Source organism: Podarcis vaucheri (genome assembly GCF_965113315.1).
Source record: "Podarcis vaucheri genome assembly, chromosome: Z".
Classification (NCBI taxonomy): Eukaryota; Metazoa; Chordata; class Lepidosauria; order Squamata; family Lacertidae; genus Podarcis; species Podarcis vaucheri.
In genome coordinates this window covers 31247764-31268083 of record NC_138758.1, presented here as the reverse complement: position 1 = coordinate 31268083, position 20320 = coordinate 31247764, and the positions used below count along the sequence as shown (strand labels likewise).

The window sequence follows — 20320 nt, the reverse complement described above, 5'->3', positions numbered from 1 at the left end:
ACTTGGAGAAACTTTGAAATACGACTGGAAATACCTTGTGAATTTTAGTTTTAGCTATGGAGATCTGGCTGATTTGTCGAGAAGGAATAAAAACATTGCTAGGTGGGAATTTCCTCGAGATTTACTTTTCAGCATCAAAGGAAGGGAAAGAAGAACAAGATCAGGAGAAGACAAAGTAAAGTGCATGTATAAACATGAAGAAGATTTGCAGAAGGGACTTGGAAAAGAGTTAAGAGCCTCGGACAGAAGATCACCAGGTTGATGGACTATATGGAATTGACGGAAATGACTGGCAGAATCCGAGACCAGGGAGAAGAGACGGTGGAAGAATATTGGGAAAAATTTAAAATCTATATATGGAAATAATGTAAAATTAATGAATGTTAGAAAAATGTTGGAAGGAAATTATATGGCTTTAGTTGAAATGTTTTAAGGAATTAAGCATAAATAAGTATTATAGCTTTAATGGAAAATAAGGTTAAAATATGTTAAGAGAATCATATGACAGAAAATAGAGAAAGATGGAAAGGATTTGCTGAAACAATTAATAGAAATGGAATACAAAAAGGGAGGTGAGACGAGGTCGATGAAACAAGGGAATGAAAGAGAGGATATTGAGATGGTATGATGTGTGTTTTTGAACTGTTTTTGCTTTTGCTTTTGCTTTGTTTAATGTGTTAATGTTGTGTTGTGTATTGTTTATATATTGTATTGTATGTTTTTTTCTTCTTTCTTTTTTGTAAGGTTTAAAAATAATAAATATTATTTTTAAAAAAACAAAGGCAAAAAAAAGAGAGAAGTGGAGTACAGTGGTACCTCAGGTTACATACGCTTCAGGTTACATAAGCTTCAGGTTACACACTCCGCTAACCCAGAAATAGTGCTTCAGGTTAAGAACTTTGCTTCAGGATGAGAACAGAAATCGGGCGGGGCGGCGGTAGCGGGAGGCCCCATTAGCTAAAGTGGTGCTTCAAGTTAAGAACAGTTTCAGGTTAAGTACGGACCTCCGGAACAAATGAAGTACTTAATCTGAGGTACTACTGTACAACAAATAGAGGCCATGGCAATTCTGTTTAAGCTGTATATGAGGTTGAACATACATAAATGGGAATAAATATAAATACATTCAGGAATGTCAAGAAGATTTCCTGGGACCAATACACTGTAAGTGAATTGGGTCTCCTGCATTCCCGGTTCATGCAATCTATTGGCACGAGCTGCTGCTTATCTCTATACTATATTTGCACTAGTCTGTCATCACACTGTTTTCCTTGGCTATTTCCCAAGGTTCTAAAGGCAGAGGTGGGGGAAGAATGAGGACCGGTGAGCTAGAGAAAGAAAGGAACTAATGCCTGTGGTAAACGACTTGAGGGGTTAATGGGAATGTTGGGGAGAAAACTGGGTGCCTGAGGTAAGCAGTTAGACAAACATGAGTTTTGTAGGCTTGGCAACAGAGTGAGCACATCTGGGCTGTCAAACTCCTCTCCCCATTTTATCATAACCCAAATTTCCAAGCTGAACAAGGCAAACAAACCAACGGAGATAGAAAGTCAATAGGGTGGTGGTAACTTGTTACCTCAAAAGACAATGGAGTGCACCTCCAGGGGTGAAGTCAAACCACTGGAGAATCACAGCACCTGCTGTGGCTGCAGATAACTTATAACTGCAGCCGGCCACATTGTTATTGCTGAGTTAGCAGCACCAAAGTAAGCCTGGACAGTGTGTTTGTAGGTCCAGGGAGCAGGGCAGAGGGGGCAGCTGTCATCATACCCAATCAAGTAAAACAATAGAAATACTTAACTGACCAATCACGTTGGTTCTGCCCCCTAACAAAAGTCCTGACTCCCCTCAAAATCCTGGCTACGCCCATGGTCCTGGGCTGTCCAGATGACGAGACCCTCCCTCTCAGCCTCACTGATGTGGCCCAAAGGAAATGAAAGTAACACACGGCACCAGCTTGGCTGCAGGAGTTGTCAGAAAGAGATGTACAAGACTCCATCCAATAGTCTTAGAGACTCCACTCTGGATTTGTTTAGGGCTTACTCCTTAGCTTTTTTTCCTCCTGAAGATATCCCGCAAGGCAGTAGGCATGGATATTTCCTAAAGGTTTAATCCTGAAGTCATTATCATGAATGAGTGTAGCCACAAGGTAGTGGAGGTTTAGGATCAGAGATTTCCTTCTCCTAGATAGGCTACCTCGCCAGGTTGACGAGCCCAATCTGCCATTCAGTTCCCTCTACAGCATGTGCAGTAACCACCATCTTTATCATTGGACCCACTCTTGGTCTTGTCCGCTTAATCCGTCAGAGCCTGTCTTCGCATACTAGGGAAGTCCTTAATGCATCTAGGGTTTGAGACCCATTGGCTTACCCTCACCTGGTTTAGCCAGCCAGTCAACACCATTTCCTGGGGTGTGGCCGCTGTTGCATGCTGAAAGCTTCAAGGAGCCACAGGTGAGCTGAGTGAAGAGTGGGGACCAAAAGTGGACAAACTACTCCTGAAGGAGCACAACATTTCACCCACCAGAGGTACTACCCTTCCCCTAACACCCCATACACCTCTGTTGGGTGATGACCTGGGTGGTGAATATCGAGTGTATATTACAGTATATCTGCTGAACAGAAGTCATGGATATGAAATGAGATCCTGACACATTGGCCTCCTGTGTGTGAGTTGCAACATTTTCTTCTCTTTGTATTGATCAATGTATTCCAAACACTATAGTTCAATAAGAAAATAATAATGACTATAGTAACCAGTTCACACATCCAAGACAGACTTATTCCACATGCAACTTTAAACAATGACATTGTTAAGCAGAAGATTTAAGCAGGAAACACACATTTCTCCTCCTTTTTCCTGTTCTTTCTAAGAATGTGCTTAAACATCTCCTTGGGGTTCTGGATCCCAATAAGGTATCTAAGGGCATTCAATGGAATTTGTAAAAATATCTCCCTTCAGATCTCTGCTCATGGTGCAACCACATTTGAAACACTGTGTACAGTTCTGGTCACCTCAAAAAAGGATTTTGTAGAGTTGGTAAAGGTTGAGAAAAGGGCAGCCAAAGTGATCAAGGGGGTGGAACAACTCTCCTAGGAAGAAAGTTTGCAGCATTTTGGACTAAAGGAGAGGAAGAGGTGACATGATAGGAGTTTATAGAATGATGCATCTCATGGAGAAAAGTTTTTCTACCCCTCTCATAACACTAAAACTTGTGAACATTCCTTGAAGCTGAATGTTGGGAGATTCAGGACAGATAAATGAAAGGACTTCTTTACACAGCACATAGTGAAGCTATGGAACTCACTCCCACAGGAGGCAGCGATGGCCAGCAATCCAGATAGTTTTAAAAGAGGATTAGATAAATTCTAATGATGATGCTATCCATGGCTACTAGCCATGATGGCTATGCTCTAGCCTCAATAGTTGGAGGCATCAGTGCTTCTGGATGCCAGTTGCTGGAAACCACAGGAAGAGAGAGAGGGCTCTTTTGCTCAGGTGCTGCTTGCAGGTCTCCCCAAATGGGCATCTGGCTGGCCACTGTGAGAACAAGATGCTGGAATAGATGGGCCCCTTTGGCCTGAGCCAAAAGGATCCTTTTATGTTTTCAAAATAGGAGTGTAAGGAGTGGAGCAAGTGCATGCAAGGACGTTAGAAGTGGGGCTAGCACATTATCTGAATAGGACTCGATTCTCTGTGTGGCCAGACTTCCTATACAGTATGTTTTTGTAACACACATACACAAAATAAACTTGTTAACAGAATGTCACTTCGAAACCAAAGCAGACTCTGGTGCATTGGGATTATGAAATAAAAACTCAAGTATATAAAGTCATGCCAAGAATGCGGCTACCTTGGTGATTGATGCTGGGCAAACTCTGCCTCAGGAATTCTAGCACTCTCAATAGAGAGCTGGCCTAGTCGGGGAGTTGCTGAGTTAATGAGGCAATCCTAAACATAATGTTGCAGTTTTAGGGCAGGTCAGTTTGCAGGATGTGTTTTGAGTTACTTTCAATTCTTGGGGTCCTATACCCAGCAAGGGTTAAAATCTGACGGAAGGTTCTATTGCTGAACTAGGCAATTGTAAGATAATGGCCTCAGCTTGCCTCTTAAGTACTTTCATTCCTATAACCAAATAAGTTGCTCTGGACAAATTCATGGAGGAGGAGAGGGTTATTGATGGCTGTTAGCCAGGATGACTGTGCTCTGCCCCCACAGTTGGAGGCAGCAATGCTTCTGAATGCCAGTTGCTAGAAACCACAGTGTGGGGGAGTGATATTGAATGATCCTGCTTTTGGGCTGTTCTCACAATGGCTGAGCACATGTCCCTTTTGGGAAACCTGCAAGCAGGACCCCAATAACAAGCGCACTTCCCCCTCCTTTGGCTTTCAGCAACAGGTATTCAGAAACATGACTGCCTCCAACCATGTATTGCACATTGCATAATATGTAATGCCATTATCTGCAATGCAATCATGGTGGCGGGGGACGGGGGACAGGCTATTAGATTGGCTATTGCACACAAGTAGTTCAGCCAGTAATCAGCCTGGATAGGGCTGATGAGAAGCTGCATGCTTCCAGGTTCCTTGCAGCGACTTAGAAGCCTCAAAAGAGAGTCGTGGAAAACAGGAAGCAGAGGCAGGTATAAGACTGTTTCCTCTGCTTAAAGGAGGATAAGGAAACTGAAAGGGAGTGGTGGGTTGCCTCACCTCCTGCCCACATTTGATAGGAAGACAGGGAAGGGAACAGTGAGAATAATAGAATCATAGAACTGCAGAGTTGGAAAGGACAACGCCCCCCACATCATCTAGTCCAGTTCCCTGAAATTCAGGAACCACAAGTTGCCCTAAACCTCTGTGACACAGGGTATTGTTGCATTGGATACAATGTAGAACATAGTCCCCTGGTTTTAGCAAAGAGTTAACTGGGAGTTAGTTCCCACAGCTTTGTCCAGGAAGGCTACAAGTCTGCTTTGAATGAACCTTGCATATTGCATACAGGAACGAATAAAGCTGCTCCAGAGATACTTGATTGTCGCCAAGGGATAGCGCACTTGGTAGAGTATGGGACTCCTAATATCAGGGTTGTGCCCCACAAAGAGCAAAAGATTCCTGCATTGCATTTCAATGATTCTATAAAAGTGGTTCTTGTCTAAAGTGAGCTTAAGTGAAGTGGCCCCCAAGGCCAAAATGGGTTTGGGAGCATTCGTTTTCTTTCCTGCCCTGTGTGTGAGTTTGCTTTCCAGAAAGCCAAGGTGACTTGCTTGAAAATGTAGAATTTCTGAAGGTGTTCAAGCCATGGGGAAAACACTGGGAGGTTGTCATTTTTTCCAAAAAAATAAACAAATGGAAATATTGTGGGAGGAAAGAAATACATGCAATAACTTGATTTTCTTATCAATTTTAAACTTCACTACTTTAAGAACATGAAATGCATAAGCATTTGACACTGTACTGTTAGCATGTGACACTGTACTGTTCACAATATTTATTAAGTTGGAAATTAGGAATCATTGGCAGCACAGTCCTATAATAGGCAGTGTGGTACAGTGGTTAGAGTGTCAAACTAGAACCTGGGAGAGACTAGGATTTGAAACCCAACTCAGGCATAAAGCTCACTGAGTGACCTTGGGCCAGTTGCTACCCCCCAGCCTGACATACCTCACGGGGTTGTTGTGAGAACTTTTACACTCAATGAGAGTGGCAGAACTGTGTATGCTACTTTGAGTGTAAAAGGTGACACTTTGGGGGGGGGAGTGGAAAACAAATGCAATAAATAAATAACATGTCTGTTCAGCAGTTAATTCCCATCAAGTTCAATGAGAAATACCTATAAGACCGCAGCCTTGGTTTCAGGCAAACAATAACTTCAAATATTCATCCGCAGCACCATAAGGTACCAAATATACCTTGGTTTTTGCTACTTGGGAAAATGGGGGTGGCAGTGGAACTGAGCTTTTTATTACTGCTTCTACTATTGCTATTATTATTTGAGAAAGGACACATATTTCAATAATATACAAGAAGAAATACAATACAATACAAATGAATAAATATTGAATATAAATACATTTGGGGGGGGCTTGTTATGTTCACAACCCCAAAAAAGAATTACGGTACGTACTGTTATTGGTATTGGGGGTAGTAAACCCTCTCCCCAATTTAATTATTTTGTTACATATAACAATACAAATGTCTGAGAGATTTCAGCAAGCAAGCAAGAAGAAAAGAATGATGCCGAGTAGACAGAGATACAGATAATACTAAGAATAATAAGATAATGATTCCATGAAATAGCAATGGAGCAGTCAATAATAAGTCCTGGTGTACAGTCATATCCAAATAAAAGGATACTTTGCAGGAACTTTCCAGCCACAAGTGAGCTCCCCCCCCCCCGTCCCTTTTTAATACGTCTTCTCCATCAGCCTAGTCAGTTTGCACACTGCTTTTCCATAGGAAACCATGTTCTCCAAAGAGATAAATATCTAGGAAGAAGAGAGGAAGCAACACACACACACATGCGCGCACGCACAAAAAACCCTTCCCAGCAACTCCATAAAGCAACAGTGATATATGATAAACGGGAGGCATAACATTTGGTTGTTTGGGGTGGAAATAATATATTTGTTAGTGTTTAGTTTTCGTATTTTCTAGTTGTTTGTTTCTCTCTCCATCCCACGACCTCCATCCAGGTTGCACATGGGGAACACACTGACTGTCCCACCAATACCATGGGAGTCTCCCTCCCTCCCTCCCTGCCCTGGATAATGTGCATGTGCTCTGTGCTTCCCAATGGCATCTGGCTGCCTGCTGTGGGTAAAGAATAACTGGGGGGAAATGGGCCCTTGATCTGATCCAACAGCCTGGCAATTATATATATAATTATATAATAAAACACTTTTCTATTTATGAGTCATTGTGTGCATATTATATATAACTGAAAAACTAAAAAGAAAACCCACGAGAAATATAATAGTGAAAAGTATGCTAATTGTATAGATATATCATCCCCAGTACATCACTGCGCATGAGAAACCCACGCCTCAGGAAAAGAAGAAGAAGAATGAAATAGTGCTATAAACAATCCATTTGTTTGTGGTTGATTGTGCCAGTAGATTACAGTGGTCCCCAAACTTTTTTCAGGCCCCTTGATTTCATAAACGCAGCCCTCCCCACCCTGTGCCCCTACAATACCCGATAAAAAGCATTATTCAGAATAGTAGTTAGGATTAACCTCTAAGGAAGATAATAACGCAATAAAAATTAAAAACAGTAACAATTCATTAAACATTTATTCACAATCCAGTCAAAAGTATTTAATTAATTCAGCAAAACTGGTTAGCTTAATCCAGTGATACTTGCTCTTCTAAGTCTGATGGTCATTTTCACCTCCAGTATCCTCCCCCTGAGTAATCCCACTGCCCCCCCCAGGGGGTGGTACCAGTCATTTTGGGAACAATAGCTCTAAAGTGTCAGGGGGAGACTGCAGGAAGACAAGGGGAGCCCGCATTTCAAATCCCCACTCAGCCGCGAAGCACACTGCGCCACCCTAACTTACCCCTCAGTGGTGTTGGGAAGACAAATGGGAAGGGGGGATCTTTATGTCACTTTGAGCTTCTGGGAGGAAAGGGGGGATATAAACTTAATACACGCTGTTCCGTTCTTTGCAAAAGAAAGAGCAAGGCATTTTCTTCCGCTTGAAAAAAAGATGGAAGAAATATAAGGTGGATTTCACAGAATGCTGTAAAAGTGAGAAACACAGAATCATAAATTGTAGAGTTTGAGGGAACCCCAAGGGTCATCTAGTCCAACCCCCTGTAATGCAGGAATAGTGAAATAATTTGTGTGTATTGATGTATGATATAGCAACAGGGAACTGTCTGATCCCCTTTCGACGCCATCTAGGCCGGTGGCTATTAGCTCATCTTGTGGCAGGGAGTTCCAGAAGGGAACGAGTTTTTTCCCGAAAGCGCTTAAGCGCTCGAGCGATAGCAAAGTGGGACAGAAAAATCCCCTCTCCGCCCTCCCGCTCCCCATCGCCCTTCCTGCTCCCGGGGGTGGGGTGGGGGTTGTTCTACGGAAGGGGTGGGCGAGGAAGCCCCTGAGGGGACCCAATCCTCGCCTGCCAGCTTGCGGCCGGAGTCAGGACGCCAGGCTCGGGAGGGGCGGGGGCTCGGGAGCGACTGCCCCAAAGAAAGGCGGCGCACGCTCCGCGGGCCCACAAAGGTTGGCGGGCGGGGAGAACTGCCCAGTCAGTCGAGCCCGTTAGCAGAAGGAGGCGCCCCGCAGCAGCAGCAGCAGCGACAGCCGCCCTGCCCAGAGACTGAAGCCCGCCGAGCCAGCCCGAAGGCACCATGCCCAAAACGGTACGGAGAGCCTGCCGGGAGAGGCTTGCGCCCTCCACGGAGTAAATGGGAGGCCCCGCGCATTGCACTTCTCCCTCTATCCCGCTCTCGAACTGGGAATCGACCCCGTTTGCTTCCCGCCTGGGGAGGAGGAGGGCTTTCCCTTGCGCGCGTAAAGCCCCCTCTGCGCCTCACTCAGAAACGCTTTGCTTGACCCTACGCGCCACGGAGGCTTCTCTGTTTCACGTTCTCCGGGCGGGCTCCGGGCCGCGGGGTGGAGGGGGGTGTGGGGAGGCGGGCAACAGTTCGAGCCCGGCTGACGGCGACGGGGCGGGGGATGACGGCGGCTCCCGGCCCTGCCACTTCTCTAGTCTCCCGGTTGGCGGCGGGTCTCTCCCGTCTCCTCCTTTCTCCGGGGCCCGCTGACCCGCCTGAGGCATTTGGGTCCTTCCCTCTCTCCTTCCCTCGCTCTCTCGCCTCTTCCTCGTGAATGGGATACATTCATGGCAGGAAGGAGGAGGGAGGGAGGGTGTTTGTGAAGCGGGAGGGCGAGCGCCCGCTGCCGGGTGCTTGGCTGACTGAGGGGGCGCGCGGGCGGCTCTCCAAAGCCAGTGGGCCTTCTCCAAGGAGCGTCAGTCGGGGCGCGCCTCTAGCCGCACGAGGAAGTCTTGTCCTCCCCCCTCCCTGCCAGGGCAGCCCAGCCCACTCTTCTCGCACCCCCCTCCTTGATGCGCCCCGGCCCACGCCCCGCTTCGGGCCTTGAGTTCGCATTTGTTCCTCTGCGCTTCTCAAGAGCCACTGAAAGTTCGGCGGTTGGGTGGGGGTCCTATTTGTCGCTGCCATCTCCCTCCCCCATGTGGCCGGAGATGTGTGGCTGTTTTTCCTCAGAGAACTTCTCTTAGCAGAAACTGAGGCAAAAATCCCGGGAAAACCTCTTTGAGTAGAGAAGCTGGATGTGAATTCAGCTTTTGAGCAGGTCATGAACTGAACCACTTCACAACTTTCCACTCCTGTTTATTACTGAAACCAGTCTAAATTTATTTGCTACCACCTATTTATGGCAGTCTGATGGATTCAGAATGCTAGATGCCCCAGTTATGTGTTCTGTGAAACCCAAGGACACTGGCTGTACATTGCAACACACTGGTGATGCCTTTGGGGTTGTTTCGAACATTTAACCACCCACTCTGAGCGTTGCTTCTGCAATGGGAGGGTGGGGGTGTAAATATTTTCTGTAGTTATATATGTAGCGTTGCTTGTTTCATTTGGCGGGTTGGACAGGGCAGCACCTGTGGGCGGAAGGGCAGGTTTGGTCACCCTGCAAAAGTGCAGTGCTACTATTTGCTCTGTAGGGATAGCTGGTGGAGGTAACGATAGCTTGACGCTTTGTGTTGTGATTAAACGCCCCCCCCAAAAAAAAACAAATGGCAAAAGTCCAAGCGACCAGTCTCTGAGAGGACTAACTTGACTAGGAACTTGAGTTAGGACTGCAAACTTTTAAGCCACAGAAAGTTTTGTTTTTTTTTGAGCAAAGGTACATAATATTACCGGGGGCATGCATCCTTATGAATACATGTTTTTTTGAGGGCTGGATGCAAAAGAAGATGGGCACTCCTTCCCTTTGTGTAAAGGGGGACAGGCATTCATTACAAGATGCTCCTTCCCAGTGTGCCCTCATCTTTACAACCATCAAGGTTACTAGAGCCTCCTGTTCTCTTTTGATTCAGGTATCCAATGCATAATTCCTGCTTTTATTTATTTCCTCACCTAAGGCTGCAATCTTATGTATGCTTGCAGGGAAATGTGCCCCACTGAACTCAGAGGGTCTTACTTGTGGGTATATGTACATAAGACACCAATCTGCATTTTTATGTGAAAATTACCCATGCTTAAGTCTCAACTAAATCAATGGAGCTGATGTTGCAATAGGTCTCACTCATTTCAGGGTAACTTAAGCATGCCTCACTTTCAAGGGCTTGCACTACCCACTGATAATTTTGCATGAGGCTAATTTGCAAGGGGTTGCTCTTTTAGGGGCTATGGAGGGGTGTTGGTATGCACAGCATTGCTGCCAGCTGTGGGTAACTGGCCTGGAAAGACCCTCCTCTGTCTCAGACCCTGAAGAACCACTGCAAACAGTACTGAGCTAAATGGACCAATGGCTTGACTCAGTTTGAGGCAGCTTCCTGTGTTCTGTTTTGCACTTACAAAAGTGTGTGTGTGTGTTCAGAAATAATGAAGCTCCTGCTGGTTGCACTCAGTGGAGGCTGCTGGATAAATTAATGCAGTTGTGCAACTTTCCATTGGCAACCGCCAGCAAGCAGTCATGCCCTCTGGTTGCTTTGCATCTTAGAAAGACTTGCATGAGAGTTTTATTCTCTTCCACGAAACGCAAAAAACCCCACAGGAAGATGCCAAGCCCAGGACGTCTTCTCCCTATATCCTGGCCCTTCAATGGCACCAGCTCTCCAAGCAGAGGGTTGATCACATCTCACTGCAGGAAGCATAAAGCAATCTCTTTCTGCTTGGGTTTTCCCTGCTGTGGTGAAACCCATCTATGGGTAGGACAACCGTTTTACACTTAGAGGGGATTTTGAGCATTGATAAGCATATACTCCTGAATGTGTTAATGAAGTATCAGAAATTCTGTGAGTACCGTTTTTTTTGTCCCATAGGACGCTCCATCCCATAGGACGCACCTAGTTTTTTTTGGGGGGGGGAAATAAAGGATTTCCCCCCCTTTATTTCCCCCCCAAAAGCAGGTCGGGGAAACCGAACCAGGTCAAGGAACAGTGGGATGGCGCTGCGCCTCCCTGCTGTCCCCCGAGCTTGTGAGGCTGGCCCATGTCTGCCCGGCGCGAGGGGCGCTTTGCATCAGGGCGCCCCGCCCGCCGGGCGGCAGGCTGCTATCCGCAGCGTGGGGAGCCCTGCGGGGAACTCCTGCAAGGTTCCCCACGCTGCGGATGTCTGCCGGGCGCGGGGGGCGCTCTGCTTCAGGGCGCCCCTCGCGCTGGGCAGCAGGCTGCTATCCGCAGCCTAGACATCCCTGCGGGACCTCCCGCAGGGCTGCCTAGGCTGCGGGTGTGTTCCTGAAGCCTGGAGAGCGAGAGGGGTCGGTGCGCACCGACCCCTCTCGCTCTCCAAGCTTCAGCAAAAGCCTGCATTCGCCCCATAGAACGCACCCAGATTTCCCCTTCATTTTTGGAAGGGAAAAAGTGCGTCCTATAGGGCGAAAAATACGGTGTAAAAACTACATCAGCTGTCATAGATGCATAACAGTATAACCAGTTTAACACACTTTGTGGCTAAAGTTAGGAACCACAAGAAACTGCCTCATACTGAGTCGGGCCATTGGTCCATCTTGCTCAGTACTGTCTACACTGACTGGCAGCAAGGGCTCCCAAGGGTTTCAGGAAGCAGATGCCAAGAGGGATTGAACCTGAGACCTTCTGCATGCAGATTCTCCACCACTGATCTCTGTTCTCTATGGGTCTCCCAGCTTTCTTGCAATTCATAATTTGTTTCTCTCTTTGAGTTGCTACAGAGCCTTGTCTCAGCTTGACTCAAAAGTATTTCTTGGCTAAGGGAGGGTCTGTTGCCTTAAATGCTGAGCTTCTCAAGCCCATACTTGACTTCCTTTTGAAAAAAGGAGGTTGTCTGCGGGGAAGGCCCTCTTTATGTAAAAAAGGAGAGAGATTTTTGCAAGAAGCACTTTGGCTTGTTGCTATTTAGTTTCCAATTAGAAAACTTCTGGAGCTAACAAAAAGTTAGAAATCCTAAAACAGTTTTGTTTTTTTTAAGAGAGAGAGAGAGAGAGAGAGAAGCATGCAGCATAGGCGAGTAAGATTTTTTATTTTTTTTAGAAGGAAAATGTTCCATGCATATCTCTTTAAAGTAATGAATGAATTGTGATTCTGGCGCACCTGACTGTTGGGAAAGACCTGTTCGATTCTTTGATCTGCTGTTCCCTTGATTATACAATAGGTTCTTTAAAGGGGCTGATATTTGATACTTTCCATTTCTTTGATGGCATATAACCTTTGAAATGAGATTGGTTATACAGATATTCCTTCCCCTTCCTTAAGTTAAAACATTTTGGCATGCGAAAACCCACCCCAAAAAGAGAGAGAAAGAAAGCGGCTTCATCCTTCCAACCCTTTTTCTACATGCTTTCTGAGCAATGAGCAATTTTTAGAACTTGCATCAGTCAGTAACTAGGAACACACACTGTAGGAATCATTGCTAAGACATCCAGTGGTTCAGATGAATGTTGTAAGGAGGTGTCACTTCCTGCCCCTCCACACCCTGTTGCAACTCTTCTTCTTCCTTAGCCTTGGTGCTCCAGCTTAGGGGCAGCTTTGCAGATCAGTTTTGTGTACAGTGGTACCTCAGGTTACAAACACTTCGGGTTACAGACTCCGCTAACCCGGAAGTAGTACCTCGGGTTAAGAACTTTATCTCAGGATGAGAACAGAAATCGCACAGCAGTGGGAGGCCCCATAAGCTAAAGTGGTACCCCAGGTTAAGTACAGTTTTAGGTTAAGAACAGATCTTGGGAACAAATTAAGTTCATAACCAGAGGTACCACTGCATTTGCAGATAATGAGTGTTAAGTAGCTGCATATGGAAGTCTGAGGTGGATTCAGAAGCTAAATGCTCATGAATGTGGACATGCAGATTTGATTAAATATTTAGCCTTCTGGAATGAGTTAAAGACCTGCTAGCCAGATACCTCCTTTGGTTGGGATGTCTTAAGACTATACTTGAGATCATGTTTAGATAACAAATATGTGAGGTTACCTACTTTGCATCTGGTAAACATCTGTATGCTATAATTGTTAAAGTGGGCTGCTGGATATGTTCTGGAAAAAGTCCTGGAAGCCTAGACTTAGGAATTGATGCTAGAACCTGGAACACAGAGATGCTTTTCTAGGCTTGCTGTTACATGTACCGGTAATGACTAAGTGGTTATTGCATGGACCTTGGCTGGGGTGTTTGCAGCCTGCTGTTTCACTAGAATAACTATTATCTAGATCTATTACAGTCGTACCTTGGATCCCAAATGCCTTGGCACTTGCACGTTCTGGCTCCTGAACACTGCAAACCCAGAAGTGAGGGTTCTGGTTTGCGAACATTCTTTGGAACCCAAACGTCCAATGGGGCTTCCATGGCTTCCGATAGGCTGCAGGAGCTTCCTGCAGGCAACCAGAAGCTGTGCTTTGGTTTCTGAATGTTTGGAAGTCAAACGGTCTTCCGGAACGGATTCCCTTCGACTTCCAAGGTACGACTGTATATGTAAGGCAGTGCTTATGGTGCAATTTTGCTTAAGAATTCAATAACACATTGCAAATTCATCTACTCTAACATTATTTACAAATATCCTAGCAACTAACAGGCACTTTGGCTATCAGTGGCTATCAGTCATGATGGCTGTAATCTGCCTCTACAGTCAGAGGCAGTGATGCTTCTGAATACAAATTGCCACAAACTCCAGGAGGGGAGAGTTCTTGGGTCCTGTTTGGCAGTTTTAGCCACTGAGAGAACAGGATACTGAACTAGATGGGCCATTGGTTTGATCAAGCCGGCTCTCCTTATGTTCTTATGTGGTCCACCAAATACTATTTTGTCCACCCATTGTTTCCATTGTTGATTTAAGCTGAACATGTTTGCTTTGCAAGATGCCTTGGGTGTGTGTGTGCATTACTTGGTAATAATAATAATAATAATAATAATAATAATAATAATAATAATAATTTATTACTTATACCCTGCTTATTTGGCTGGGTTTCCCCAGCAACTCTGGGTGGCTTCCAACAGGAGATTAAAAATACATTAAAACATCAGTCATTAAAAAACTTCCCTAAACAGGGCTGCCTTCAGATGTCTTCTAAACGTCAGATAGTTGTTTATTCCTTTGACATCTGATGGGAGGGCGTTCCACAGGGCAGGATCCACTACCGAGAAGGCCCTCTGTCTGGTTCCCTATAATCTCATTTCTCGCAGTGAGGGAACTGCCAGAAGACCCTCGGCTCTGGACCTCAGTGTCCGGGCCAAACAATGGGGGTGGAGACGCTCCTTCAGGTATACTGGGCCAAGGCTGTTTTGGACTTTAAAGGTCAGCACCAACACTTTTAATTCTGCTCTGAACCACTTGAGCCTGCTTCAGACTCATTTGGGGCAAAATGTGTGAGCAGCCCACCCCAATCCAGTGCATTCAGTTTGCCTGACATGAATGGCTGATGAGGGTTTCGGCTGAGCGTGTGTGGCTTACTCAATGAAAGCATCACAACTGTGCAGATATGAAATCAGCTTCTGTGATGTTGATTCCCGGATGGCCCACTCAAACACAAAGTTGCATATTCTAATGAATTGTGATGTGCACCAGCCCTCCTAATTTCTAGAACAGCATTTCTCAAATTTGCTTTCAAGCAGGCCTCCACGCCCCAGCCGCTTCAGTGCTTCCCTACTCTCTAGCCATGCTATAGCCTTCTGGTTGGAGCGATGCCAGCACCAGCAGTGCACCATATAGCAGGTCACCTGGCATTCCTGGAAAAGTTGACCAGTTCTGCCTTTAAGAACAAAAGAACATAAGAGTCTTCTGGATCAGGCCAATGCCCACCTGATCCAGTACTGTATCCTGTTCTCATAGTGGCCAACCAGATGCTGTAATGGAAAGGCCACAAGCATGATCCAAGCAAAAAAGGCTCTCCCCTCCTATGCTTTCCAGCAACTGGTATTCAGAAATGTTAGTGGCTGTCAGCTGTGGAGGGAAGAGTTTAGTCATCACAGCTGGTAGCCGTCGATAGCCCTCTCCTCCTCTTAAAACCTATTTTAAAGCTATCTAGCTTGGTGGCCATGGCACTGTGGTCTAAAGCACTGAGCCTCTTGGGCTTGCCAATCGGACAGCGGCTTGAATCCGCATGACAAGGTGAGCTCCCATTGCTCTGTCCCAGCTTCTGCCAACCTAGCAGTTCAGAAGCACACCAGTGCAAGTAGATAAATAAGTACCGCTCTGGCGGGAAGGTAAATTGTCTCCGTGCGCTCTTGTCACAGCATCCCATTTTGCCAGAAGCGGTTTAGTCATGCTGGCCACAGAAAGTTGTCTGTGGACAAATGACGGCTCCCTCAGCCTGAAAAGCAAGATGAGCGCTACAACTCCATAGTTGCCTTTGACTGGACTTAACTGTCATGGAGTCCTTTACCTTTTACCCCTTTTTTTAAAACCTGTGTGAGTGAGTTCGTAGTTTAATTATGTGGTGTGTGAGTAAGTCCTTCAGAGCTGCAATTTTAAGGAGAAAGGTTTGTGTGGGTTATACCGGTAAATTAAATTATTCAGTGGAAAAACATTCTTATTTGATAGAATGGCTAGTTTTAGTAATTACTTTAACTATGTCATGTATTATTTTGTTTTTATGTATCTTCTTTTGTAATGGCTTCAGCTAAACAAAAAAGCAATAAAGTGGGTTTTTTTTGGTTTTTTTGTTTTTGCTTGGTAAAGGTGGCTGGAAGACAAGACAAGTGGGCGGAAAGGGAGTTCTTTTCCCTCTAAGGATTAGAGCAGTGTTTAATGAACCAAAGGGGGATAAAAGGTTGATTTTTAGAATAATGGAATAGGAGATAAAGAGACTAAAAGCTATTATAGGAGGAGGAAGTAGAACCGGCAGCAAAGAAGAATGAAAAGGAATGTGGATATATGTTTTAATCTGTTTATTGTTGATTTTGTGTTTTAAATTGTTTAGAGAGGTGTTTTATGGTTGTCTTTAACTGACACTTTTATTGTTTTATTCTCTTTGTAAACACCTGAGCAGTGTATAAACTATGAAACAGAATAGATGCTTAGTGGGGGAGTGGGGTAAAATATAAATGTGAAAGGAGGGGGGAAACGAGGGTACTGTCAGTGGCACGCGTGTGTGTGTGTGTGTGTGAAAAAAATATAAATTAAAGTGTCTTTTGTGCTCTCTCTTAAAAAGCCTACAAGTACATGAATCGGGCCAAGGGTCGCTTTACTGCTCCTTCCATCCAGTGGTAGCAAGTCAGGAGCTTCTGGGAAGCTGGCAAGCAGGGGTACGTGGCAGTGGATCATGGTGGGCAGACAGGAACAGTGGTGTCCTCCCAGGGATGAAGGCTGGGGGAGCTCCATGTTGGTGGCATTGGCCCTGAAGGTACATGTGCAGCCCCAGCACCAGACCTCATCACCACTTCCTTCATGAGCCACCACTGAAGGTGGGGAAGGAATATCCTTCAATGAATGAGAAGTCTCAGGCCTGCTTTCCCCTGTCTGTATGCAGTATGCATGATGTGGACTAAAAGAAAGATTAAAGCTATGGTATGGCACAGGTGTACTGAAGCCCACTGAAATAAAAGTATTAAGGCGTGTCCATCTGTGCTGGATTGTGGCCTTCCTCAACTTGGTCCTCTTCAGAGCTTTGGGACTACATCTTCCATCAATCCCAGCCAGCATGGCTTCAAGAAAGCCTGCTGCACAATGGGCTTTTAGGGTCTCATTACGTTCCTCTGTAAAATTGCCATGTACTTAAATTTGTGCATAAATTTTTACGAAATCTCACAATGCTGAGCAATACTTCCCAGAAAGAAACTGCACCTTTAATTGTGACTTTCTAGTAATATGATTATGGATAATGTTGTTCTACTGCTGTAAAACACCCAGAAGTGTCTGTTTTTTAAAAATAATCAAGCAGCATTTAAATTTTATTAAATTAATAAGTGACTGATTATAGGTGACTTGGTGACTGTCCTCTGTGGAGACGCTGATCATTTGTCTGATACAAGAGATCAAGGCTTGTCTGCAGCTGTTGGGGGCTGGGGCTGCTTCCTGTACTTGGGATTTTCATCTTCCTGAGCTCTCTCTCTCCCTCAGACACAAGACAAGTTAAACTACTGTATTAGCCGGAATATAAGGCGCACCTGAATATAACCTGCAGCTTTAAAATTCGGGGGGGGGGGAGAGAGACAATACCTAAATATAAGCTTCTCCCTTAAAATTCTGCAGGCACTCACACCCATTCCGTTTTACTGTATGTCTGTTTCAGCAGTGATATCATAAAAGCCTGTTTTAGTAAGGTTGCAAATATAAGCTGCACTTTAACTTTCCACGGTTGGAATTTGGAAAAAATGTGAGGCTTATATTCAGGCCAATACGGTATTTATCATGTTAGCAACATCTATGAACTTGTGGTTGGGATTCTTCTTTTTTAAAAAGTAGCACTCGTGGGGTGGGTAGGGGCTGATTAAGATTAAGACTGCAGGATGGGGGAGGTGAGTTTTTCAGCAGGAAAAATGTGCATGTAAGGCTTTTCTTTAGGAACATCACCACCACTACCACCACTGACTGCATTCCGTGGTCTGAATCCTTTCTTCTCTGCCTCCCCTCTACCAAAAAAAATACCTGCTGGTTCTGGTTTTTGTTTTAAAGAGGAAGAAAGGAAGGAAGGGAAAAAGAAAGGAGGATGTTCTCAAACATAGGATTCAGAGACACGTGAGATCTACTGGTAGCTGGACATTTCTACTGGGGGGGGGTGGCATTGTAGTGTTATGGAATTAATGCAGTTCCAGCTAGCACACCCCCAAGCTTTCAAACCACCTGAGGGAGGCTTTCTTCATGAACCAGGTGATGCAACCAAGACCTGCTAAGGTCAGTGGGACTAACTGTGAGTTCTTCATAGTTCCATCTCTTGCCAAAATGACACCTCAAAGCATAAGATTTCATCAAGCATCTCTCTCCAAAACAAATGGAACAACTTTGTTGCCCACGGTAGTGAGATCCCATCACTGATGGCATTGTTTTCACAGGGACATTGCAAATGGTTCCTTTCATACGCAAGCACAGTCAGCGTCACCCGCACGTCTTCAGGAAGGTAAAGGGGAGAAATTGTTCTTCCAGGGGCAGGTTCTGCTGCTGTTGATTTGGATGTGGCTAAATCCGAAAGGGAAACCCTTCCATAGTTTCTGCTGGTCCAAATACATATATTTTATTGAATTTATGTCCCACCTTTTTCTCCAAGTAGCTCAAGTGGTGTACATGGTTCTCATCTCCCTCCTCAATTAATTCCCACAACAACCCTGTGAGGTTGGTTAGGCTGAGAGGCAGTGACTAGTCTAAGGTCACACTTGCTGAGCTTCATGGCTGAGTGGGGATTCGAACCCTGGACTCACCCACGACACACTAACCAGTGCAGCATACTGCCTCTGTGCTGTGACTTCGTGTTGCTTACACACACACACACACACACACACACACACACCATGTACGTGTGGATAAACTTACATAGTTATGAGTTTGAGGCTGTGTGAGAGAGTGCAGACTTCATATGCCTGCATCTCAGCACCTGCAGTGTGTACATCCGGTGGCAGGAAATGCATGCTTTTCTGTCTCGAGTGAAATCTAAACCCTGAGATTAAATCTTAGTCAATTGGTTTAACTGGGCACATAAGTGAACACAATAGTTCTCAAGTGAGCAGCCTCCTGCCTTTGTCTTCAGGCCATGCATACTTGTAGGAAGTGGCATTGCCTCCTGCATGTGCAAGGGAAGCAAAGTCAAAATCCTTTAAAAGGGACGCTTGCCACCTGCTCTTACTTTCGTAAGTTCTTGCAATAAAAAGTTAATTTAAAAAAGTGACATATTTATCCGATTGCTCTGTTAAACACTGTGACTCCAGTAGCTCCTCAGATATGTTTGTGAAACCCTCCATCTGAACTGCTTGTTGGAAGGGTCCCTTACCACCATACCTAAGGCGCCCCTTGCTGGCTGTCCCTTCCCTGTAGCTATCCAGGGACTTTGCAGTTTTGTCATATGAGAGCTTCCTTGCAATGTCATTTTCTAGAGACGATATACATAAAGAATTCAAGTGTTCTTCCATCATGGTAGACTGAAATGTGTTCTCCATAAAATACAGTGTTGCAAAATTCCTTTCTGCTTCACAGCTTGTGGTAGGCATTGTCAAGTACAGCTTAGGCACAGTAGTAAAACTGGGGAACATTTCAATTAGGTGTGGCTCACAAAAAGGCTGAAGAACCTCGACACATTGCATTTTTGGTGGCCTGTTCTAGGATTTCCTGTGGTGCAGACATTCTTTGAACTGATAACTCTTGTTTACTAATTTGTGATCAATATAACCTTTGCAATATGATATCGTAAGTTTAATAGTGTCTTCATCAATTTCAGAATTGTTCACCAATCTGCTCATCAGGTTAATCCTTTTGAGTAACTGGCTTATCAAGCTATCATAGAATTGATATAGAACTTATATCCTAAAATTGTCAGCTCCTCTGAAAGAAGCAACACAACTTGTTCTATTTGAAAATTTCCTTGTAACAATGTGTTTGGGAAGCATCAGAACTTGAAGTGATAGCTTCATACAGACCTTTTGCTTCTGATTCATAATGTGCAATCCTATCGACTGAATTTTCTCTGAGTTCTTTAACAAATGAAAGTAAATAGGATAGCAGACAATAACCTTCAAATGCACCAAAACCAGGGTTTTGTAATTTCTTACTTGTTTGGTGAAATGCTCCAGCACTTCTTCTCAAATGACTGTTAAAATAGCATTTTCCAGCTTTGTCAACTTATGGTATAAATTCTCTGCATCTTGTTTACATTCAGGCTTCTCGTCTGAGTCTTAAAAAATATGTTTGAGAGTTTGTAAAATGCCTGTATATCCATTTTTAATTGCCTGGACTGCTTCATAGTATGCAGACCATCTAGTTACAATTAAGCTCTTTACAGAAAAATGTAGATTGCCCCATGTGTTTAAAATCCTCCATCTTCATGTAGATCCAGAAAAGAAAACAGCTCCTGCAAAATGCTAAAATAGTCATCAACTTCAGGTACAGTAGACACTGCCTTCTCTCCAACAACGTTAAGTGAGTGGGCCATTGAACCAAGATATGAACAAGCCTTTTGCCCTGTGGGTGCAGACCCTTTGCCCTTCTTTTTTCACGAGCCAGTCAACAAGACA

General features: G+C 44.8%; 1 protein-coding gene across 1 annotated transcript in view; it reads left to right on the top strand.

Annotated features, from left to right (window-relative positions):
- The first annotated feature begins 8211 nt into the window (after positions 1–8211).
- MSN (moesin) overlaps positions 8212–20320 on the top strand; it is an 86631-nt gene continuing 74522 nt past the window's right edge. Inside the window, exon 1 of the mRNA XM_082208257.1 lies at positions 8212–8365. Within this exon, the coding sequence (XP_082064383.1) occupies positions 8354–8365 (12 nt within the window). The 5' untranslated portion in view covers positions 8212–8353. The remainder of the gene's footprint in view (positions 8366–20320) is intronic.